At 40.5% G+C, this 20,840-nt stretch overlaps 1 protein-coding gene across 1 annotated transcript in view; it reads left to right on the plus strand.

Moving 5' to 3' along the window:
• Positions 1–19,127, plus strand: part of LOC126291897 (persulfide dioxygenase ETHE1, mitochondrial) — a 46,851-nt gene extending 27,724 nt beyond the window's left edge. Inside the window, exon 7 of the mRNA XM_049985626.1 lies at positions 18,348–19,127. Within this exon, the coding sequence (XP_049841583.1) occupies positions 18,348–18,466 (119 nt within the window). The 3' untranslated portion in view covers positions 18,467–19,127. The remainder of the gene's footprint in view (positions 1–18,347) is intronic.
• The last annotated feature ends 1,713 nt before the right edge of the window (positions 19,128–20,840 follow it).

A 20,840-nucleotide genomic window follows, 5' to 3' on the forward strand; every position in this document is an offset into this window, starting at 1 on the left:
TAATAACTGTACGTGTGGTACTGAGACATATGCTTTCCAGAAGTCAAGAAATACTGCATCTACCTGAATGCCTTGATGGGTGGCTTTCAGGATGTCGTATGAGAGAAGCAAGAGTAGAGTTTCGTGCAGTCGGTGTTTTTGGAATCTGATTGAGACAGAAGAGGTCACACTGTTAGAGATACCTCATTACATTTGAGCTCAAAATATGATCTAAGATTCTACAACAAACAGACATAAGTGACATTGAGTAGTAAGTTTTTAGATGATTTTTGCTACTCTTCTGGTAGACAGGTGTGACCTCTGCCTTCTTCCAGCCATTGGGGTGGCTTTTACTTCAAGGCATCCATAGTATGTTTGGCTGAAAGAGGGACAAACTTATCCATAAACACTATATAGCATCCGATAGGAATTCTCTCGGGCCCTGGAGCATTGTTCACTTCTAGTGATTTAAGCTGTTTCTCAGTATCACTGGTACTAATTAAGCGTCACAGATTAATATGCTTTATGTAGTTGAGTAATATTTTGGAGTCTTTGCCTAGTAACATCAGAGACAAGCAAAGCAGGCCAGTACGCAGGAGCTGACTGGAATGCCAACAAGGAAGAACTGCTGACGTTGCATATTGCGGCAGAAATTATTGCTACACACTGTAAGAGCTGGATGTCCAAAGCACCGATGCAGCAGAACGACATCACACGAATAGGAGGATGTCGCCATTGTGTTGACCACACAGAGTGGAGGCATAATTTGGATGCAAGAATAACTGTTTAGTATACTGACTCTGCAAAACTGCATCTGCTGCTGCTTTTGAAAAGTGAAGTACACATCCATTTAGCAGAAACTGGGGCGACCAGAGAAGCTGACCAGGTGGTCATGGCTGCCACAAAGTGGCAAAATACAGGGCCATCCGGTATAAATATTACTCGTGTTCCAGTGTAAATATGACTCTGCAACTGGCCAGCCTGCAGGCTGCTCCTATGTTGATTTATCTACTGCTTGTCAAGACTGTCTCTGGTGGAACAGAAACTCTTGCCTGATGGCATTGCCACTGCAAGCATCAGTGCCGCCGTTCGAGCCGAGACTGAGGAAGAGCTGTGAGCGGCGTCAACCGACAGGTCTTAGAGTGGCTTCACCGACCGGTCAAAAGAATGGTCGACATTCGTCATCACAGGTGGCATGCCATGGGCACCATCTACTTTCTGCTCCTGTGGGAATACTTCGATGTTGCGCGCTATACTTCTGTTGGAAGCTGCAGCGTGCCTCAGCCCGACTTCACTGCTCTGTGCAGAGCCAGTGAGTGCCTGTCGGGTTGCCGTGTACGATGTCAGTGAGAGCACTACGGTTACCCACTTCCCCAAACTATTAGTGCCTGAGGTTCCTCGGACAACATCGACCGAGTTGTGGCCAGTGACCCTCAACGTTGCCGAGCACCAATCCTCGTCTCCATTACTGCAGTGACTGAGATGGTTTTGTACGTGCGAATGTGAGCACATTCTGGCATGATGAGTTCTGCCCGCTGTTGCTGCTGACAACATTGAATTACTTTGGAGCAATAAATGCTAATTTATAAATGGTGTTTCATTAGCAACTTCATGCACTAGACGACCCATCTTGCACCTAGCTTCTGCTCGCCTGCGCCTGGGGCTGAAGGTCTATCGAGATCCTGACCTCGATCACCCACTGTAGGATCTGGTGCTCTGAGTATTGCAGTAATATCTATGTATCTCATCTCTGCAGTGGTGGAAGAATTGAACTGGGATACTCCCATGTTTGTAAACTGCTTACGTTTCATAACAAATGTCTACCTGTTGCACCATCTTTGGTGGCACTAACTTGGTAAACAACACACAATCATTTACACTGTATACACAGTGGATTATTCTATTTACAGTTCATGACTGTGTGATGGAAATGGATCATTAATCCTTTCAAAAACTTGTAGATGGACATTTAAATGTATGGTGTTACTGGATGTAGTGCCTGGGAAGCCAAATCAGTAAACAGACCAAGGGTGTTGTCCTAAGTGAAAGTGTGTGTTGAAACTAGTGAAAGTGTGTGTTGAAACTTACGAGAAACTGAATTTCAGAGAACTCATGTTCCCAAGAAAGAACTGTTAGTATAGTAAAATTTGAGATTGTGTTGAAATGTGTGGGAGAAGATCCATTATACTAATGAAATGTCACTTCACACTTTTAACTCTTTGGCTGCTGCAGACATACTGCCTACATCTTGACCTGAGCATTGGGTCACTATAGCCTAATGTGTCTACCTGCACGAAGTAACCTGCATCTTGGCTTCTACCTTGGCCAGATTTTCCTGAACAGCCTACCTCACACTGTGTCGATTATTTCTGCGAAACCTCCTTATATCGCTCTAAAATTTGTCACCACTGAGATGAATGTTATTGTAGGTGTAAAAATAAGTTTCTGGCATTGAAGGTTCTCTGATAAATTATAGTTATTACAAATATGCAGTGATGTAAAGGTTGTCTCTGTGAATTTACAGTTGCTACAGTTCTGCAGATGTGAAGATGGCTTTTCCTTCAGTTGTTTCTGATCTAGTTTTGGTAACCCCTTCCTAAAGTTACTATCACTTTCAGATTCTTTGGAATCAGAAGTTTCTTGTTGAAACATGACTGATGTTACACCTTCTGGTGTAGACAACTTTGGACTGTTGCTATCACAATCTGTGGACGAGTTATTAACAATGTCGAAATCGGGTAACTCATCTTTACTGTCACTCTTTGTATCTCCATTATCCTTTTCAAGTGCAGCTATGATGCCTCGTCATTTTATTTGTAGAGTAGATTGTCAGAAAAATACTGTGATGGCAATCCTGATGAACAGTAAAAGGTAAAGTGAGATTGATTACAGAAAAATGGGATCATGACAGACAAAGCACCGAAACACATCTTAGCAGCCACTGTGAAAAGCTACTGAGATGTGGGACAAAACAGCACTCAGGTACCTGAGTGGTAGTAACATTTGTGTTAGTCACAGGTACTCAGTGTTTGGCAAGGAAGGCAGAGATAACACATCAGTAGCACTGAAGAAAAACTCTGAGGCCACACTTATCAGCAGCACCTGGGGACTGTGGAGCACAAGTCAGTTTGTCAACAGCAGTGGTGGAGAGTACTGATGGAGCAGCTATGGGCCAAATGATTTCTACATTAGAGTTATTTTCTGCCAGTGGATTATCCAATGAAGTGAAGTGTTGAACCTTCTACTGTCACTATTGTTCCCAGGGAACCCTTCTGTCAACTGTGATGGTGTTTTGATCTGATACGCACAGCCACATCTGGGGTGACATAATTTATACATCTCATTCACCACAGATTACAGCGCATGCAAAATAAATTGGCACCTAAGCAGAAAGGCATTCTTGACCTCAGCACTGGATGAGTGCACCCATTTGATCTGAATGGGCAGTCAGTTAGTTTGCTGTTACCTGCTGTGCCGCATGTTTCGTCCATTAGTTTCAGTTGATTACTGACTGATTTTGTTATCTGATACTCTAATCAGAGACTACTGACTTTAGAATTATTGGTCATACTAGTGTAAACTTAATATGATCGTTTGCAGATCATAATTCTTGAAGTTTTCCCTGCATAATGGGTATTCTGCATGAATTTGCACTTATCTGAAGATTACTGAATGGTTGTCAGCCAAAATATTGTGGAAAAATGTCAGTATCATCTAGCTGTAAGAACAAAACCTCATACACTAGCTGTAGTTCAGAAGTTCTACTTGAAAAGTAGGCTTCAGCTGTCAAACTGCACCATCCCCAGTGTGCAGTGGCTTCATGCAATAGAACCCCCACCACTACCGTTGTGCCCTCCTCTCCCCTACTGTGCCGTCTGCACAGATATAGATAAAGTTATGTAGTGTGAACCCTACTGGCAATGGTTCTCTTCTGACTTGAGTGTTCAGGTTGTACAGGAATACACCTATATGTGCTGCCACCACATATAAGTGGTACACATTACCCGTTGTTTAAGATATGCTGTCACAGTTGTAGGAGGCTGCAGTTCTTGTTGTCTGTGATTTCAAAATGAAGATTCACCATTGCAGTTTTGTTTTGACATCTGAGCAAAAGGTACCCTTATTTTCACTCTGATAGAGTAGCTCCTGTCAGATGGTCCTTGCAAATGTCATGTCTTACTCAGCAAGATTTACTTTGAGATTACAAGAAGTCATCAGTGTATGTATCCTGAGTGGAAACTGAAGAGGTTGTATTCAGTAGGTCCCTATCTGCCTGCCTCATTGTACAACAGACAATACAGAAATTTGAGAGAGTGCACTGTTGTAAGTCTTGAACTGGTGCCTATGCTCTGAGTTTACATTTATTGTATAATGTGTAAGCTATTTGTCAGTAACAAAAATCAATTTTTATTTAAATTTGTTCCATATCTCAGACTACTTAGTTCAGGGTCCTTAGTCACTTAGCTTCAGTAGACTGAAAGATGGCAGGTAGTGTAGCAGAGTTACTGAAGTTGCTAATTTTTTTTCTAAATTTCTGAATAATTATGATAACAGAACAGCAGTTCCTGCAGCATCAGGAATATTCATAATTGATCTAAAATTGGAGGATCATATGCCAGAGTGGTCAAACAACAAAATGCATGTTTGGAGATATTCAGGTCTAAAGTTCATCTACAAAATCTGTTTAGGTATTGAGGATAATAACTGACTTTTAGCAGATTCCTAGAATATATTCAATGTCATTTATTTGCTTTTTACACAAGTCACACACATTACAGGTCTGAAAAATTATAGCCTTTACAATTAAGTGTAATGAAAATTGAACAGTAACAATATCTCAACATAGATGTTAATCATACAACAGTTATTTTTCATTTGACCAAGAACAGTGTTTGTGTACTATTAAGAGACAATGTCTTTGAATAGAATTTTGAGGATAATTAGTAATCTACTGACATTTCATGATAATTAGAGTCTCGAACATAGTGAACAGGGGGAACGAAGCACAGCATTCTTCTTTACATTCATAAGTGGTTTTTCTGTGGGGAATTTAAGGTCCTTAAGTTGAATTACATTTGACTTACATTTGCTGATTGGGATGTATTTTGTGTTCATCTAAGCTACAGTTTTTCCAGCAACTTCCTCCAGTTTCTTTAACTGGTGTTAAACTCCACCACATGAAACTTTTGGTTTTTAACTCTGCATGTTTTGATTATTTTCTGAGTTTCTTGTGTAGATGACTGTCACTTTTAATAAAAAAAGCTCTTTCACAATTCTTGTATGCTAAAGTGCACCAACTATGTTCCCGATGTTTGTGATGTTCTCAGTGTTCATCAGCTGTAACAATCACTTATGAAGGAATCCGCTTGTATGGGTGTGTGCTTTCCACTGTACAGTTCTCACTTGATTCTCTAGATAGTACAAGAGGACACCTTCATGCTGTTAGCTGATTCAATTGAATGCTGCATGTTCAAACTGTGACCTTAATCTCATACAACTGTAAGCAACTAGAGAACATTTTACACCTTTTTTACCCAAGTTTGTATTGTTTTAAGTGTAAAACGCGCCTTTGCTTACTGATTGACCATAAGATGGCATGTAGTAATCATTAGAATCACACTAGATATCAACATCACTCATTGGTCTCGTAACCTTACATCTAGAATTTTGTCCCATATCTAGTCAATGTATTCTGTTCACTTCACACCAGAAATATGTCAGTTTGACATACGTTAGAAATGCAAACATGATAAATGTATTCTGTTCACTTCACACCAGAAATATGTCAGTTTGACATACGTTAGAAATGCAAACATGATGAATGTTCCTCATTGTGTAACCATAGTCTTCGATCAGTTTACCACATCAATATTTATGATATTCAACATCAGCTGCCACGGAAAACTCAAAATGTCGAAATCTGTAGGTGGTTCATTCTGACATAAGACCCTGCAATTAATTCTTTGTTAAACTAACCAATGTGACTCAATGACTGAGGTTACAGGGTGGTCTGGAATGTATTTGTTGACCAGTAAATGTATGCCAGCTTTGTCCAGACAATAAGTTTCGACTTGAAATAACTGGTTATAAATTTCAGTAATGGTAATTATTATTTATCCAATGGTAATTATATTGGTTAGCTATAATTAAACTAACAGTGTTCTAAATGCTGCTGTGTAGGCTGTGTTCATCACAGGACAGTGAAACATTGTAGGTTTGTTTATTAATCGGTGCACTCAAGTAGTATGCTGAGAATAATAATAGTTCCACTTTCCACCACCAGATGAATATATGGCACTGTAAGCAGTCAGAATATGAAATGTGTCCCATTTTGATGTCAGTATGCTGATTGTCTGCACGAATTCCACTGACAGAAACTGCTGCGAAGGGACGCCATGCCAATAAATGGTCTAAAAAATATTATCAAGAAATTTGAAGAAACAAGTGAATTAGGTGGTACAGCACAGAGAAGGTGGAGGCCCATGGCACTTGTTGATGGAATTGCTGTAGCTATGGTCAGCTTTGCAGCACATGCCTCAAATTCTGCAGCCAGTGCTCGAGGTGCATCAAAGGAATTCTCTCTTCCCTGGTCAGCAATTCAAAAGATGTAGTGTTAGATTTTACACTGGTATCTCTAAAAGATTCAGAATGTCCACAGAAAAAAGCCCCAACACAGGCTACAACACCATGACTTTGCTCTTCATTTTTTGGCACGCACAAAAATGGATGACATGTGGTTGGGGAATATTTTTTGGATGGACAAGGCGCATTTCACTCTATGGCGTCATGAGTGCACAGAACTGTCACATATGAGGTTCTACTCCACCACATTTTTGCAGGAACATCTACTGCAGTCAGCTTATGTGGCTGTGTGGTGTGGTTTCACAAGTTCCTTCGTACTCTACCTGTTTTTCTCCGAGAAGATGACACCTTGTGGGTCTGTTAGGTATGCAGTGATATCGGCGTGTTATAATGACTTCCTTGTGCAACACGTGATTCCAGCTTTGCAAGAATGTAGCAGTCCACACCATTATTTTCATACACGATGGGACACCACCAGGTGTCCCTCCTACGTATATCTTGCGAAGAGACCATGAGGATAAAATCAGAGAAGTTAGAGCCCACACAGAAGCATACCGACAATCCTTCTTTCCATGAACAATACGAGACTGGAATAGAAGGGAGAACCGATAGAGGTACTCAGGGTACCCTCCACCACACACCGTCAGGTGGCTTGCGGAGTATGGATGTAGATGTAGATGTCACCTGCCACATGAAAGATTTGGTTCAGAGAACCTTCATTTATCTGCATCGATGTGACTTCTGGTTGTGGGGAAAAGTCAGAGATTGTGTCTATCAAAGGTATACCTGGACTCTTCTTGATCTGAAGGATTGCATATGATAACATATTGTTCTAATTGCTCCAGATATGCTGCGAACAACTGTCAACCATGCCATGTTATGGATGCAGAATACTGTTATGTCGGGAGACCGTATTGCACACATGTTATGACTTGTGAGCCTATCCTAATAAACGTGCCATGTGCTTGATCATTCCCCCATTTTTCCTGCACTGACACCACATACTGACTGCTTACAGTGCCATATTTTCATCTGATGGCAGAAAGTGGGATTGTTATTTCTTCAGGAACTCCATGAATGCACTGATTGATGCACATATCTGTTTTGTTTCAGCACTCTGCAATGTATGCAGTCCGTACTGCACCACTCAGAACACCAGTTGAGTTATAACCACCTGCTCCTATCAGAATATTTATCTTTAGTTTTGATATCAACTTAACAGACAACATTTGATTGCATTATATTCAATCAGTGTGCATACTTTCAGTATTACTGAAAAATCCTGAATCTCATTCCTTTAGTTGCTCTGTATTTAATATTCAAAGTCTTGTTTATGAAATTTAATTTCAGCTGCTATTTTATTTACAAGGGTCGACTGAAAAGTAATGCCTCCACCTTCGTAACTCTTCAACAGTTGGCAGCATTGGTATGCGGCAGGTACTGTCTTGTTCTGTAGAATCTTCTCTACAGCTCCAGTTGGTGGGAAGCCTTAGCATTGAACAATTGTGTTGCCGCAGTGTAAAGTATGGAACCCTGCTCATGCAGTCGGTCAGTTCTATATAAGCAATGTGCAGTCATTGAATTCTTGACAGCAGAAGGTGTCACCTGTAAGGTCATTTATCAGATAATGTAAGTAGTTTGTGGTGATTGTGTTGATGTGAGTACTGTGCGTCATTGGGCAACTAAGTTTAAAGATCTGAGGCAGGAACATCAGACCTGCATGACAAACGAAGAGTTGGAGGTCCCGTGACAGCAACCACCAAATTTCACAAGCAGAATGTTGACAGATTGATTCAGGATGATCGTCATATCACTCAGAGAAATTGCAAGCACAATTGGCAAAATCAAAAAAGGGAAATGTTTTCCTGGAGCATGACAATGCCGAACCACACACTTCACGTCACCACAGCAGAACTTTAGAGACTGAATCTCACTACCGTACGGCATCCTCCATACAGTACAGATTTAGCACCATCTGACTTCCATCTGTTTGCGATACTGAAAGACGGTCTGTGCGGACATCATTATGCTTCTGATGAAGACGTTGAGAGAACTGTGAGATTTTGGTTGTGAAAACTGCGTCGACTTCTTCCATGACGGCTTCAGAAAACTTGTTAATAATTGCCAGAAATTTATCCAATTACCTGGTGAATATGTGGAAAAGTGAATATTGGTAATTAAAGATCACATTCTAAGGATTATTTGTGTTTTATTTATTAAAATATTCCCACCCAAACCCAATTAACGAAGATGAAGGCGTTACTTTTCATTCAATCCTCGTATGTCGTAAATGTACTCCTCTACTGTAGTGACTGTAGTATATTCAAGCTCGTATTCAGTATCCAATATCATTGCTGGGTGTAAGAAAATAATATCAGATAATATAACTGATGCAGTTACTCAGTCTGCTGCATCTGAATACAGTGGGTTACACAAATAAATAGAGAAGAGCTAAGGAGCAATAGTACTGACTGTCCTGAAGGGTAAATATATAATCATATGAAACAGTGGAAGGTCCTGGTAGAAATATCAACAATTATGGAAAGGAAAAATTGCTACTCACTGTAAAGATGGCACATTGAGTTGCAGACAGACACAATGAAAAGACTTTTATACACTGAGCTTTTTTCCAAAGTCATTGTGGGTAAGGTGTGCCTGCTTTTGTGTGTGTGTGTGTGTGTGTGTGTGGTTTTTTTTTTTTTTTCTGAAGAAGGATCGGCCAAAAGCTTAACAAGTCTTTTGTTGTGCCTATTTGCAACTCGGCGTGTCATCTTTACAGTGTGTAGTAACCTTTCTTTTCATAATTGTCGGTACAAGCATATTATCCATTTTCAGTGGTGTCCGATATCTAGCTGTATGACAACAGTGTATGTTTCTCATTGTATCTACAGATCGTTACTTGTTGCGTTTTGTTGTTGATTTCCCTTTTCAACTTGCATTCAAAAACAGCTTGTTTAGACGGATTTTATATTATTGATGAGAGCTAGCGGTTACATTCTTTAGGATGCACACAACATTTAAAATGCTTGTAAACAATTATTTCCTTGTTACAATTTTAGCAAATAGACATCAGTTTTTAGCAAACCTGGCAAACAATAATCTAGTCAGTAGGGTTGACCTTTGTAACAAAGCTACTAAGGATCTGGTGCCAAGGGTATGTCTCATTTAGTTTGTTACACTTGTAAGAATGTGCAAGTGCTTCCTCATGTGCAAGTTGCAGGGCTAGTAACAGTGCAGCTTATCTTTTTCATTAAGGAATATGACTTAAAAGTGCACCTTGGTTAGTAGCCTGCAGTATTACACATATTTCCGATATGATACATCTCTTACCAAGTTCGTGTTGGAAACATTCTTTTTAATTTAGTGATTCCAGATACGTGTACTTCTTTCAGAGGTGTTCATCAGTGGCAATAAAGGTTGAAAAATAACGCTCCTAATTTCATAATTCAATCACTGATGTAAGCCAATACTCATTTATTGTCACAGCTGCTCAAGGTCATTTACATTTAACACATTCTCTAGTATACTACCTCATACAAAGGCAGCACAACTCACATTCCCTCAGGGGCTCAGCATTCATTGGCTGAGAACGGGCTTGGTGACTCCAGGGTTCCTGAGCTGGTAACTGGTAAGCACTGCCAGCCCTGTGTCACGGTAAGCTGTAGGCATACTTCAGCGACCACCGTGTGCTGCGGTGGTGGAATGTTGTGTGTCTCGGACAATGGAGGTCATGGCTTCACCGCCTGGACTGTGAGGAAGGTACACACCTCTATTTAAAAAAAAAAAAAAAAACACCTCAAACTCAAGGTGTGCTACGTGCTGCTGAGATGAATGGCTGTTGAGGTAAAACAGTATCTAGTGGGTAACCTCTGGGGCACCTGCCACCCCCCAAGTTGTATTAGGTTTGTTTAGGCATGCAGGACTGTGCTTGAGTTAACAGTTGTTTCCCTAGAATCTCGTGGGACCTCTGTGGAACAGTCTTGTCAAACTAATACTCCCGGCGGGATGGGTGTACCGTCAGATAGTACCTACACCCAATCCTCAAAGAGAGCTCGGTTTGTCAGTCTTCCCAAAAAGAAATCTCAAAATCATAGTGACAGGACATCAATGTGCCATAACATTTTCATTGTAATCAAGTGAACAGGGGAACCTTTGACAGTATCTCCCCTTTCTATATTCACAAGGCATTGGAAGATATTGCTGGGTCTGTAGAAAAGTGTCAAATGACTTCGTAATGGAACTTTTCTAGTTGAAACTGCTAATTCAAACCAAATATCTAAGCTTCTATGATATAAGGCCGTAGGTGACTACCCAATCGAGGCTGACTTGCATAACGCCCTTAACTTTAGTAAGGGGTTGGTTACGTGTGCAGATATAGCGGAGGTGACCCCACGGAGTTGCGTGAAGAATGGAAAAATATGGGTGTCGCGGAACTGCAAAATTATATGAGGAGAGTCGATGGCAAATTGACAACATTTATTCTAACTTTAAGTACTCCAGAATTACCTAAACACATCCTTGCAGGCTATATCCAGCTTAAGGTTCACCCATTTGTTCCTTACCAAATGTCAACGATTTGGTCATAACCACCTGGAATGTAATGGGAAGGCTATGTGTGGCAGTTGTGGAGACTCAGCTCACGAATCAGGCAATTCTTGTACACTTCCTCCGAAATGTGTTAACTGCTCCAGGGATCACCCAGTATGGAGCAGAAAATGTGAGGTTTACAATGAGAAAAGCAAAATTCAGGAGTAAAGAGACACATGCTCTGTGGTGAAGCTAAAAAAACCTTTGAAAGCTATGCAACCACCGGTTTTCACTTCTTCTTTTGCATCAGCCCTTAAGACACCAATCGCTAAATGTGATGCCTCCACACAAATTAAGACCATAAATTCAATTACAAGCACATGCACATGTCTATGTACCTGTGGGGGAAATACTCCACTTTAAACCGAAAGTCATTCGAAAGCCATTGGCAATAGGCTTGCCACCTAAGCTACATTCCACTACCCAGGCAGCCACCTCCTCCCACCAGTAAAGAAAAATGTCTGTCAAAAAAGTAGTTCTAAGTCCAAGAATGTGGTAGTTAAACCCTTGGACCAGCGAGCGCTCTTCCTTTCTGATGGGAGCTATGCTCTTGAGGATACGGACTTCCAATCGGAGGAACCGGAGAGTGAGAACCTGGCTAATGTTCCCCCTGACCTTCCGGTAAATCACTGCCTCTGAGGGAGAATGACAAGAACAACCTGTGCTAACGTGGCTTCCACAGAGACTTCTGTGTTGCAGTGAAATTTGAATGGATATTGCTCCCATTTGGAAGCATTGTAGCTACTGATCCAGGAGAAACGTCCTGCAAATGCTTACAAGAAACGCACGTTAAAGTTACCGACACACCTCGCATACGGGAAGGACGATTCTGGAGTGGCTGTTTTTATCGGTGACAGATGCCACTCCTCTCCTTGTCCCTCTTACCACTACCATGCATGCAATTGCTGTGAAAGTTCACACACCCTTTAATATCACAGTGTGTTCTTTGTACCTTTCCCCTAATGATGCTTTGAATGCAGATGCACTGGCAGAACTCTTCTGGGCACTCCCACGCCAATTCCTTCTTGTGGGAGACTTCAGTACACACAATGTGCTGTGGGGCTCGGCTACCACTTGCTCCACGGGTCGGATGATCGAGCGACTTGTCCAGTCTTGAGAGTATCTACCTTCTGAATGCAGGTCAGATGACTTTTCTAGAAATTCAGGGTCACTTTTCAGCCATTGACATTTGTTTTTGTTCCCCAGACATTGCAGACTCAGTTCAGTGGGATGTGGATGCAGATTTACATTCTAGTGACCACTTCCCAGTGTGGATCCGTCAGTCAGCTAGGACAGTTGCCGACAGGAGACCACACAGTGAATGATACAGAGGGCAAATTTCTTATAGTACGGTTGACAGGCTAGTTTTGAACAAAATGGCTGTGCACAGGATGTGATGGCCCATATCATTTGTGAGATCCAACGAGCTATCTCAGAGTCCATCCTCGAGTCTGGCAACCACCTTAGATGATGGCCTGTACCTTGGTGGAATAACAACTGTCGATTGGCAATCGGGGCCAGACAAACATTTCTGCGAAACTTCGAACACTATCCAACTACTGACAATCTTCATGCCTTCAGATCTGTAAGAGCACATGCGAGGTGAGTGACAAAAGAACGGAAGAGGGCTTCCATTGTTCGGTCCACTTCCACTGTGCAAGTTTGGGAGTCAATAAGACGGATTTCAGGCAAGATTAGTACACATCCCCTTATGGCCTTGTCAAGTGATGGAGTCTTGGTGTACATGCCAGAAGATATGGCGCAGGTTTTAGCTGCACACTTTTTTACTGTTGCTATGTCATCCAAGCAAGCTCCTGCTTTTCAGGTGTTCCGTAGGACTGCAGAGATAAAGCGGCTCAATTTCTTCTCACATAACATGGAAGTCTACAACCTTCCGTTCTCCATGTGGCAATTGGAATCAACTTTTTTTGCAACCAGACACTGCTCCAGGACCTGATGAGCTCCATTATGCCATGCTTTGTCACCTGTGCCCTGAAGCTCTTGTTTCAGTCAGATCTTGTTTGATGGACTGTATCCCACAACTTGGAAGGAGGCAATATTGATTCCATCCTGGAAAATAAGTAAGGATTGTAGTGCCCCTCACAGTTACTGGAGTGTCGCCCATACCAATTGTATGGGTAAGACTCTTGAACGCACGGTCAACTGCCACTTCGTCTGGCTGCTCGTATCCCGTGGTCACCTGACGTTCTTGCAGTACAGTTCCAGGTGGTACTGTTCCACCCTTTGACAACTTAATGCTACTGGAGACAATGGTATGGGAGTCTTTCTTACACTGAAACCATTTGGTAATAACACCAAAAGAGCTACCCTTCTCTGAACTTTTTCAGTGTTTTCATAGAGCCTATCTGGTACGGATCCCATACTGAGCAGCAATACTCCAGAAGAGACTAGATACTCCAGAAGAGACTAGACAACTGTTATGAAGGCAGTCTTTTTAGTAGACCTTCTGCATCTTCAAGTCTTGCCAAAAAACAATATAGTCTTTGGTCTGGTTTCCCCACAACATTTTGTATATGACCACTCCAATTTAAGTTGGTTTAATTGTAACACCTATGTATTTAGTTCAACTGACATATTTGGTACGTTTTATCATAGAACCAAAATTTAATGAATTTCTTTTAGTATTCATATGGATAGATTTACACTTTTCATTATTTAGAGTCAGTTACACTTTTCATGCCACACAGGCATCTGGAGGCACATAGTTCAGTGAGACAAGCCAAGTGTGCTGATGGCCCAATGTGGCATTTAACCTAGTATGTGCGGGGTGTCTTTTAGGTTGTAAGATATGACGACTTGGGATCACTTGTACAGGATGCTGTGACCACAAACCTGGTCGAAACTTCCTCGCAGATTAAAAATGTGTACTGGACTTGTACTCAAAAACAGCACCTTCAATTTCGCAGTCAAGTACTTTACTGACTGAACTATCCGAGCACGACTACGAACTGCCCCCACAGCTTTACTTCTGCCAGTACCTCATCTTATACCTTCCGGAGTTCACAGAAGTGTTCCCGTGAAACTTTCGGGAATAATGCTCTCGAAAGAAATGATATTGGAGCCTGGCAGTCTATTTCCAGAAACAATTTTCACACTACAGTGGAGTTTGTTGTTTTTCTTGGTCAAGCGCTTTACCGACTGAGCCAGACAACCATGACTCGCCGCATGTAGTCCCAATTTGACAAGCTCTCGAGCACACTCTTGCAACTTGACTGGTAGTTTAGCATCTCTTACCTGGATCTCTAAATGTGCCAAATTTAAAAGAAATCTGAGTGGGTCAGGTTGAGTGATGCATTGAAGTGACATGGAATTACCCACTGATAACTTCTGGGACTATTTGGAACAGTGAGTGAAATGCAGCAATCAAAGTCTCAGGAATTTGGTAGTTCTATGGGACCTAATCATCATTAAATGGCTTTAGTTGGATACGGCAAACCTGAAGAAACTTGTGGGCTCTCTTCATCACGGAATTGAGGCCATTATCAAGGCTAGAGGTGTTACATTACACAGTATTAGCAAGTTGGCTCCTGGGGGGCTGACTAATTTTCTTGTCCATCGATCATATAAATGCACCGCAATTGCTAAATATGAATAGGAATTGGATATATGTCCTAATTTCCTCCTCCCCTCTTTGCTCATCTCCTCCTTCCCCTCCCCCTCTCTTTGCCCATCTCCTCCTACCACCCATACCTATCCTCCTCCTCCAATCCCTCCCTCTCCTCCTCACCCCCCCCCCCACTTCATCATCTGTCCATATCCTCTTCCTGCCCAACCCCCCTCCCCCCTCTGACCATGAGTCTTGTTTATTATTATTGCCCATGAAGCCTCAACTGGGTAAATCAGATGGGATCATTGGTTATGAGGTACGAGATACTTCTGCTGCCCAATCTGTGAGGATAGTACTTTCAATGACAATATTTTGAATACTTTTAATCTGCAAGTGGGTATAATCACTAAGTTTAAGATGGTTCAGATTCCATAGCAGTATTCTAACCATAAGCCAGTAAGCCATAAATATTTATTTCTTGCTTTCTGTTAAAACTGACTGTGAGGAAGAAAACAAAACAGAACATAGCTGTGTATACAATTTTTATTTAAAATTACATATGAGGCATTCTGGCAGCCCGAGAGATGGCTCAATGCGGAGGTGTGACATAATGACTTGCTAGTGACCACATGAATCAAACTGGCTAGATTGTTGGAGTATCAAAACATGATGGTCCACATACAAACATGGCGTAAGAGGGATGATAAAAAAATCCTAACAGACAGGGACTGAAGGCACGTATCACATCACTTCAGTTACAACCAATTTCAAATCTGGCAGGGATTGCTACAGTTGGTGAATGCAGGCCTCTTTCAACCAGTCTCTGCGTGAACACTGTGAGGGGAACTGCATGATGTGGACATTTGGTGATAGGTATTTTACAAAAGGACATTGATCACAATGGTACAAAGTTGCACGTCTTCACTGGGCAGAACAACAGAGAAATTGGATGGTAGCTGGCTAGATCTATATCTACAAGTGTTCTCTGCAATACACATTTAAATGCCTGGCAGAGGGTTCATTGAACCACTTTTAGACTATAATTCCACTCCCAAATAGTGCAGGGGATGGGAGGAGAAGACAAACACTTAATATTTCTGTGTGAGCTGTAATTTCTCTTATTTTATTACGCTAATCATTTTTCCCAATGTAGGTTGCCATCAACAAAACATTTTTACATTCAGAAAAGAAAGTACATTATCAAAATCTCGTGAAAATATCTCACTGTAATGAAAAACACCTTTGTTTTAATCATTGCCACCCCAACTCGTGTACTCATCCGACTGTCAGTCTGCTGTACAGCTGTGGTTGTTTTCTCTTGTGCCCAGCACCTCTGTTGCTATATTTATAACATTAAATTTTGAGTATTCATGTATTTCTTCCGTACTTTCTTCAAATGATTCTTCTTATGTCCTTTCCAGTCTGGCAGCAAAGAATGTTTATATGCTTTCATCGCATATGCTTTCAGCATTGAAGTGTAGATTTCGAGCTTTCTCAGCACAATCTGTTTTAGTGTTGTTAGTATCATTCTTTTTATTCTTCCATGGTCAAAAACTTGTCATTTTCACTAGGTAATGGTCTGATCCTTAGTGGTTCCTCTGTAAGATCTAACATCTGCTGTCTTGAAACTACTTGTCTGTCTAATGATAATATAATCTATTATAGAACAGAGTTCTCTAGTATTATGTCGCTAAAAATATTTATGAATATCCTTGTGTGTAAAAAATGTGTTGATAATTTTCAGATAACACAGTTCCCAAATTCCAATCATTCTCCATTGTCTTATATTGTGTGTCTCCATGTTTTCCCACTATCGTACACAATTCTGTAATTCCTACTCTTACATTCATATCCTGCATGATAATCACTTCCTCCTTTCTTGGGATTTTCTCTATAGTCTACATAAGGACTGCCCAGAAAGTAACTTTCTCCAATAATTACAACTTCCTTGGCAAATAGTGTCATTTCCACCAAAATAATACAGTCATTAGTAAACTTCTAATTTGTGATTCTGTTTCTCCATGATTTCATTATCATAATGGAGACTCCTGCTTTGGCTCTTATCACTTAAGACACCCACTCCAAACATGTACATAATTACCAAGTTGTCGTTCTCCTTTGCCTTTCCTCTTGGTCTCGGTCTTCGAGAGTATGTTGTCATCCATTTTGAACCTGTCAAGTTCTGTTGGTAATGTATTTAATTTTGTGTAGATACCTTGCATGTTCTAGCATCCAAATGTCATTTTCCTTTTTCCTTTTTTCTTCACCAGTTCATTGCCCAAGAGTTTTTCTGAGGAATATTATTCGGTTTTTTAGCATTTTAATTTTTTCACGCGAGAGAGGAGCTGGCTCACTGCAAAACCCCCAACCTGGGGGAGCAGCTAGTTTATTCTCAAGGGTTTCTTCCTTTAGCCTTTGATAACCTAGTATTTTGTTACCAGGAAGCAGCGACTAGTTTTGATCCACCCCACATATTTTATTTCCTGGATACCCACCATATCTGGTGAGTATTCCTCTACCTGCCACTTGTGGAGATGCCCAACCCATTGGGAGACTAGCAACTCCACAAGAGAGAGTCTGTATTTACAGATCTTATTATCAGCATATTTTCTGAACTATGACTTTAACAGAGTACATTCTAGCCCTTGTTGCCAAAAGAATATCTTTTAAGTAGTCCAGCAACAGACTCTGATGAACACTTCAAATGGCCAACAAAACAAAGACTTTGAGTTTCAGACAACTGCATCTTAGAAACATTGAACTCATTGTTACCAAAAATACAAAAAAGTTTTTGATCAGCTTACAGATTTTTACATGAGACTTTAACAAACTTTTGAGACAGACATAGGGTGTATTTTTTTAAACAACTTTGTACAGGTTTTCTGTTAAAATTGATGGCAATGGAATTGTGTTGTGCTGTGAAAATGTGTGGTTTTATTTTCTTTCTTGCAGTCTGTTTTAATTACAATAGCAGGCCATTTAAAGCATTAGACAAATTGTTTCTTCTGTATATATTCTCTCTCTTTATTTCAACAATGTAAGAAAAGATAGATCGCTACTCACCATAAAGATAACAAGCTAAGTTGCAGACGGGCACAATTAAAAACACTTACATATAAGCTTTCAGCCTTAGCCTTCGTCATTCGGGAGGATAATGTTTCAAACCCGCATTCGACCATCCTGATTTAGATTTTCTGTGATTTCCCTAAATCGCTTCAGGCAAATGCCAGGATGGTTCCTTTGACAGGGCATGGGCAAATTCCTTCCCCATCCTTCCCAAACCTAATGGGACCTGTGACCTCACTGTTTGTTCCCCTCCACCAAATCAGCCTCAGCCTTCATCATAAAAGGAGAATCATGCACCATTGATTCACACAAGCAAGCACAGCTCACATGCACATGACTGTCAATGTGTTACCAGTTCTACCCCTTATACAGTGTTCTAAAACAACTAGTGTGTTTAAGGTGATGACTAACATTTTGTCTGCTGAGCTTATTCTTTGGAGAGAATAAATATGTGAAGAATGTGATGTTCATTTTGTTTGTGATTTTTGTGGTCCAGGAAAGCAGAAGATTGTTATTCAGGTGCTTTTCATTATGAACACATGCCTCATACCTGACATTCTTTCAGATCGGGCTGTGCCGGCAAATCGCGTGTGTGGCCTTCACGACCTGCCACCTCTTCCTGGTGATAAGAAGAAGCCTGTTAAAAGAGACGATACTCCACAGGAGGCACCTCCTGTGCTATAATCTGCATGAAAATTTTCAATATGTAACCAGACATACAAAACTGTACAGCTTCATTTAGGTATATTAGAAATAAAAGCATGAAAATTAGTTCAAGTTTATTTTTATTGAAGTAACTAAATTTTAATAATCTAGACAATTGTCATTGTTAAAAAGAATGGTGGCTAGCATCAAACTTCCACAGAGTACACATTGTTTACATGAAAAGTGAAAGCTATGTACTTTGCGTGCTCTGTTGTGCTGTAGCTTTTTCTGTGATTCAATAATGGTGCTATTCAGACTGTAGAATACCTAGTCTTAGGTGAAGGGTTTCCTTATACTGGCTCCAGCCGACAGTGCTTGAAAATGTACTTAGCATACTTAATTTCCATTCCAAAGTATCACCTGTATATGATAAAATAAGTGATACAAAAACAAGTACAGTTATAAACTTTTGTGAGGCTGATTTATTTCTAGCAAATGAGTATCATGATTATTATATTGCTGGTGATATATTTTATAAAGTACATGTAAATTACTGTTTTACAAAAATGGTATATTTTTATAAAGTAAACAAGTACAAGTTTTACAGATTAGACTGAATAGTGGTATGCTTTATATTGTTGTAATGAAATACTGTTTTTATGAATGTTAACAATAAAATTTACAAAGTATTGAAGACAGACATTACCATCTCATTCTCAGACTGATTGGTTGTCAACATGGATCCTCTTCCAACATGATGTCAGGGATCAATCATAACATGGTAACTGTCCCAGAAAAATAATTAATAATAGTAGGTATGCAATTAACACACAATTGATGGGCTGGATTGTCAAGGAAAATTTCTCTTCTATTCAGTGATATGCACCTACTGCAGTTGCCGAAGGAGAATTAAAAGATGCATTTTGTTCAGAGCTAAATGGAGTCCTGAGACAAAGTAATTGTGGAAACATGAAAATTTTAATTAGGGACATGAATGCAAAAGTTTGTGCATAAATGGGGTGGGGGGGGGGGGGGCGCTTGAACACATCATGGGTGTACACAGCACAGGAAGTAGAAGTGAAAATGGTGAACTGCTGATATGCGCACTGAGCAGGCTCTAGTCATTGGAGGCACACTGTTTCTACATCACAGATCAGATTACTGAAAATGAGATATAACACAGTCATTAGCTGCAAGTTTTGACACTCTGTTAAATGTAAGAAATAAGAGAACAGCGAACATTGGCAGTGACCGTTACTTCGCTTTAGGTGAGTTCATGTTGGAGATAGTTGCAAGTGGAATAGATCTGCAAGGTTACAAGACCAAATATAAAAGAAAGATTTTCCCTTGAACTGCAAAACACATTCCAGATCCTCCCTGACCAAACCTTTATGCAGGCAAGAATTGAAACAAGCTGGAAAAAACTTAAAGCCAGCTATCTAGATGCTGGGAAGAACATATTAGGATTTAAGGCACATCAAGAAAGAATGGATCTCTGATGACATGAAATGAAATTAACTGCAGGAAAGCACTAACACAAAAGGTAAATGTTTGTAAGACAAGAGCACAGAAGATCGAAGTGTATAAAGACTACATGGAAGCAAACAAAAGAGTGAAGTGGAGGTAAGTTGACATAAAAAGAAATTGATAGATGAGCAGGCACAGTTAGCCGAAGAGGTGACAAGACGGAAATATAAAGGTGTACAATATCAACAAACGACTCTCAATAGAGAACTTTAGATGTGACCAGTTAAGAGCAATGGTGGGGTGATGATTACAAACCAACAGACACAGCTACAGAAATGAGAGGAGAATTTTAAAGAGTTGTTAAATTGTAAAGACAACCAAGAGAAAGTGGCAAGTTTTGTTCCAGAGGAATTCAAAGCAGATCAAGATATAAATCTGCAGTGTCCCACAATGGATGAAATTAGAAGCACTCTGAGAAGCCTAAAAATGCAAAGGCTCCAGGCATAGGCAACATAGCATTGGAGCTGTTAAAAGCCAATATCGAAAGTACTGTTAAAATGCTTTCTCCCTCGCTGAAGCATATCTGGCTCAAAGAGAAATCCCCAAAGGAGTGGAAATGTTGACTGGTCGTAAAGCTAGTAAGGTCCTCAAGAGAGTTATTTTAAACAGGATTAAAGATTCAGTTTAAAATCCACTGCATAAACAACAGGGCAGTTCTCAGGCACTGTGCAGTTATGTCGATCTTATCCATACTCTTAGGGCCATATTAGAGCAAACCACAGGATTTCACGTACCTGGCATTCATTTATTTCGAAAACGTCTTTGATTCTCTGAAACATCAAGTGCTGTATCAGGTATTGTGGAAGTATGGTATATTACAGAAGATTCTAAACATCATCAAATATGTATATGATGGCTACAAATGTTGTGTGCTCCACAAGGGAAG

Source organism: Schistocerca gregaria, chromosome 9 (assembly GCF_023897955.1).
Source record: "Schistocerca gregaria isolate iqSchGreg1 chromosome 9, iqSchGreg1.2, whole genome shotgun sequence".
NCBI lineage: Eukaryota > Metazoa > Arthropoda > Insecta > Orthoptera > Acrididae > Schistocerca > Schistocerca gregaria.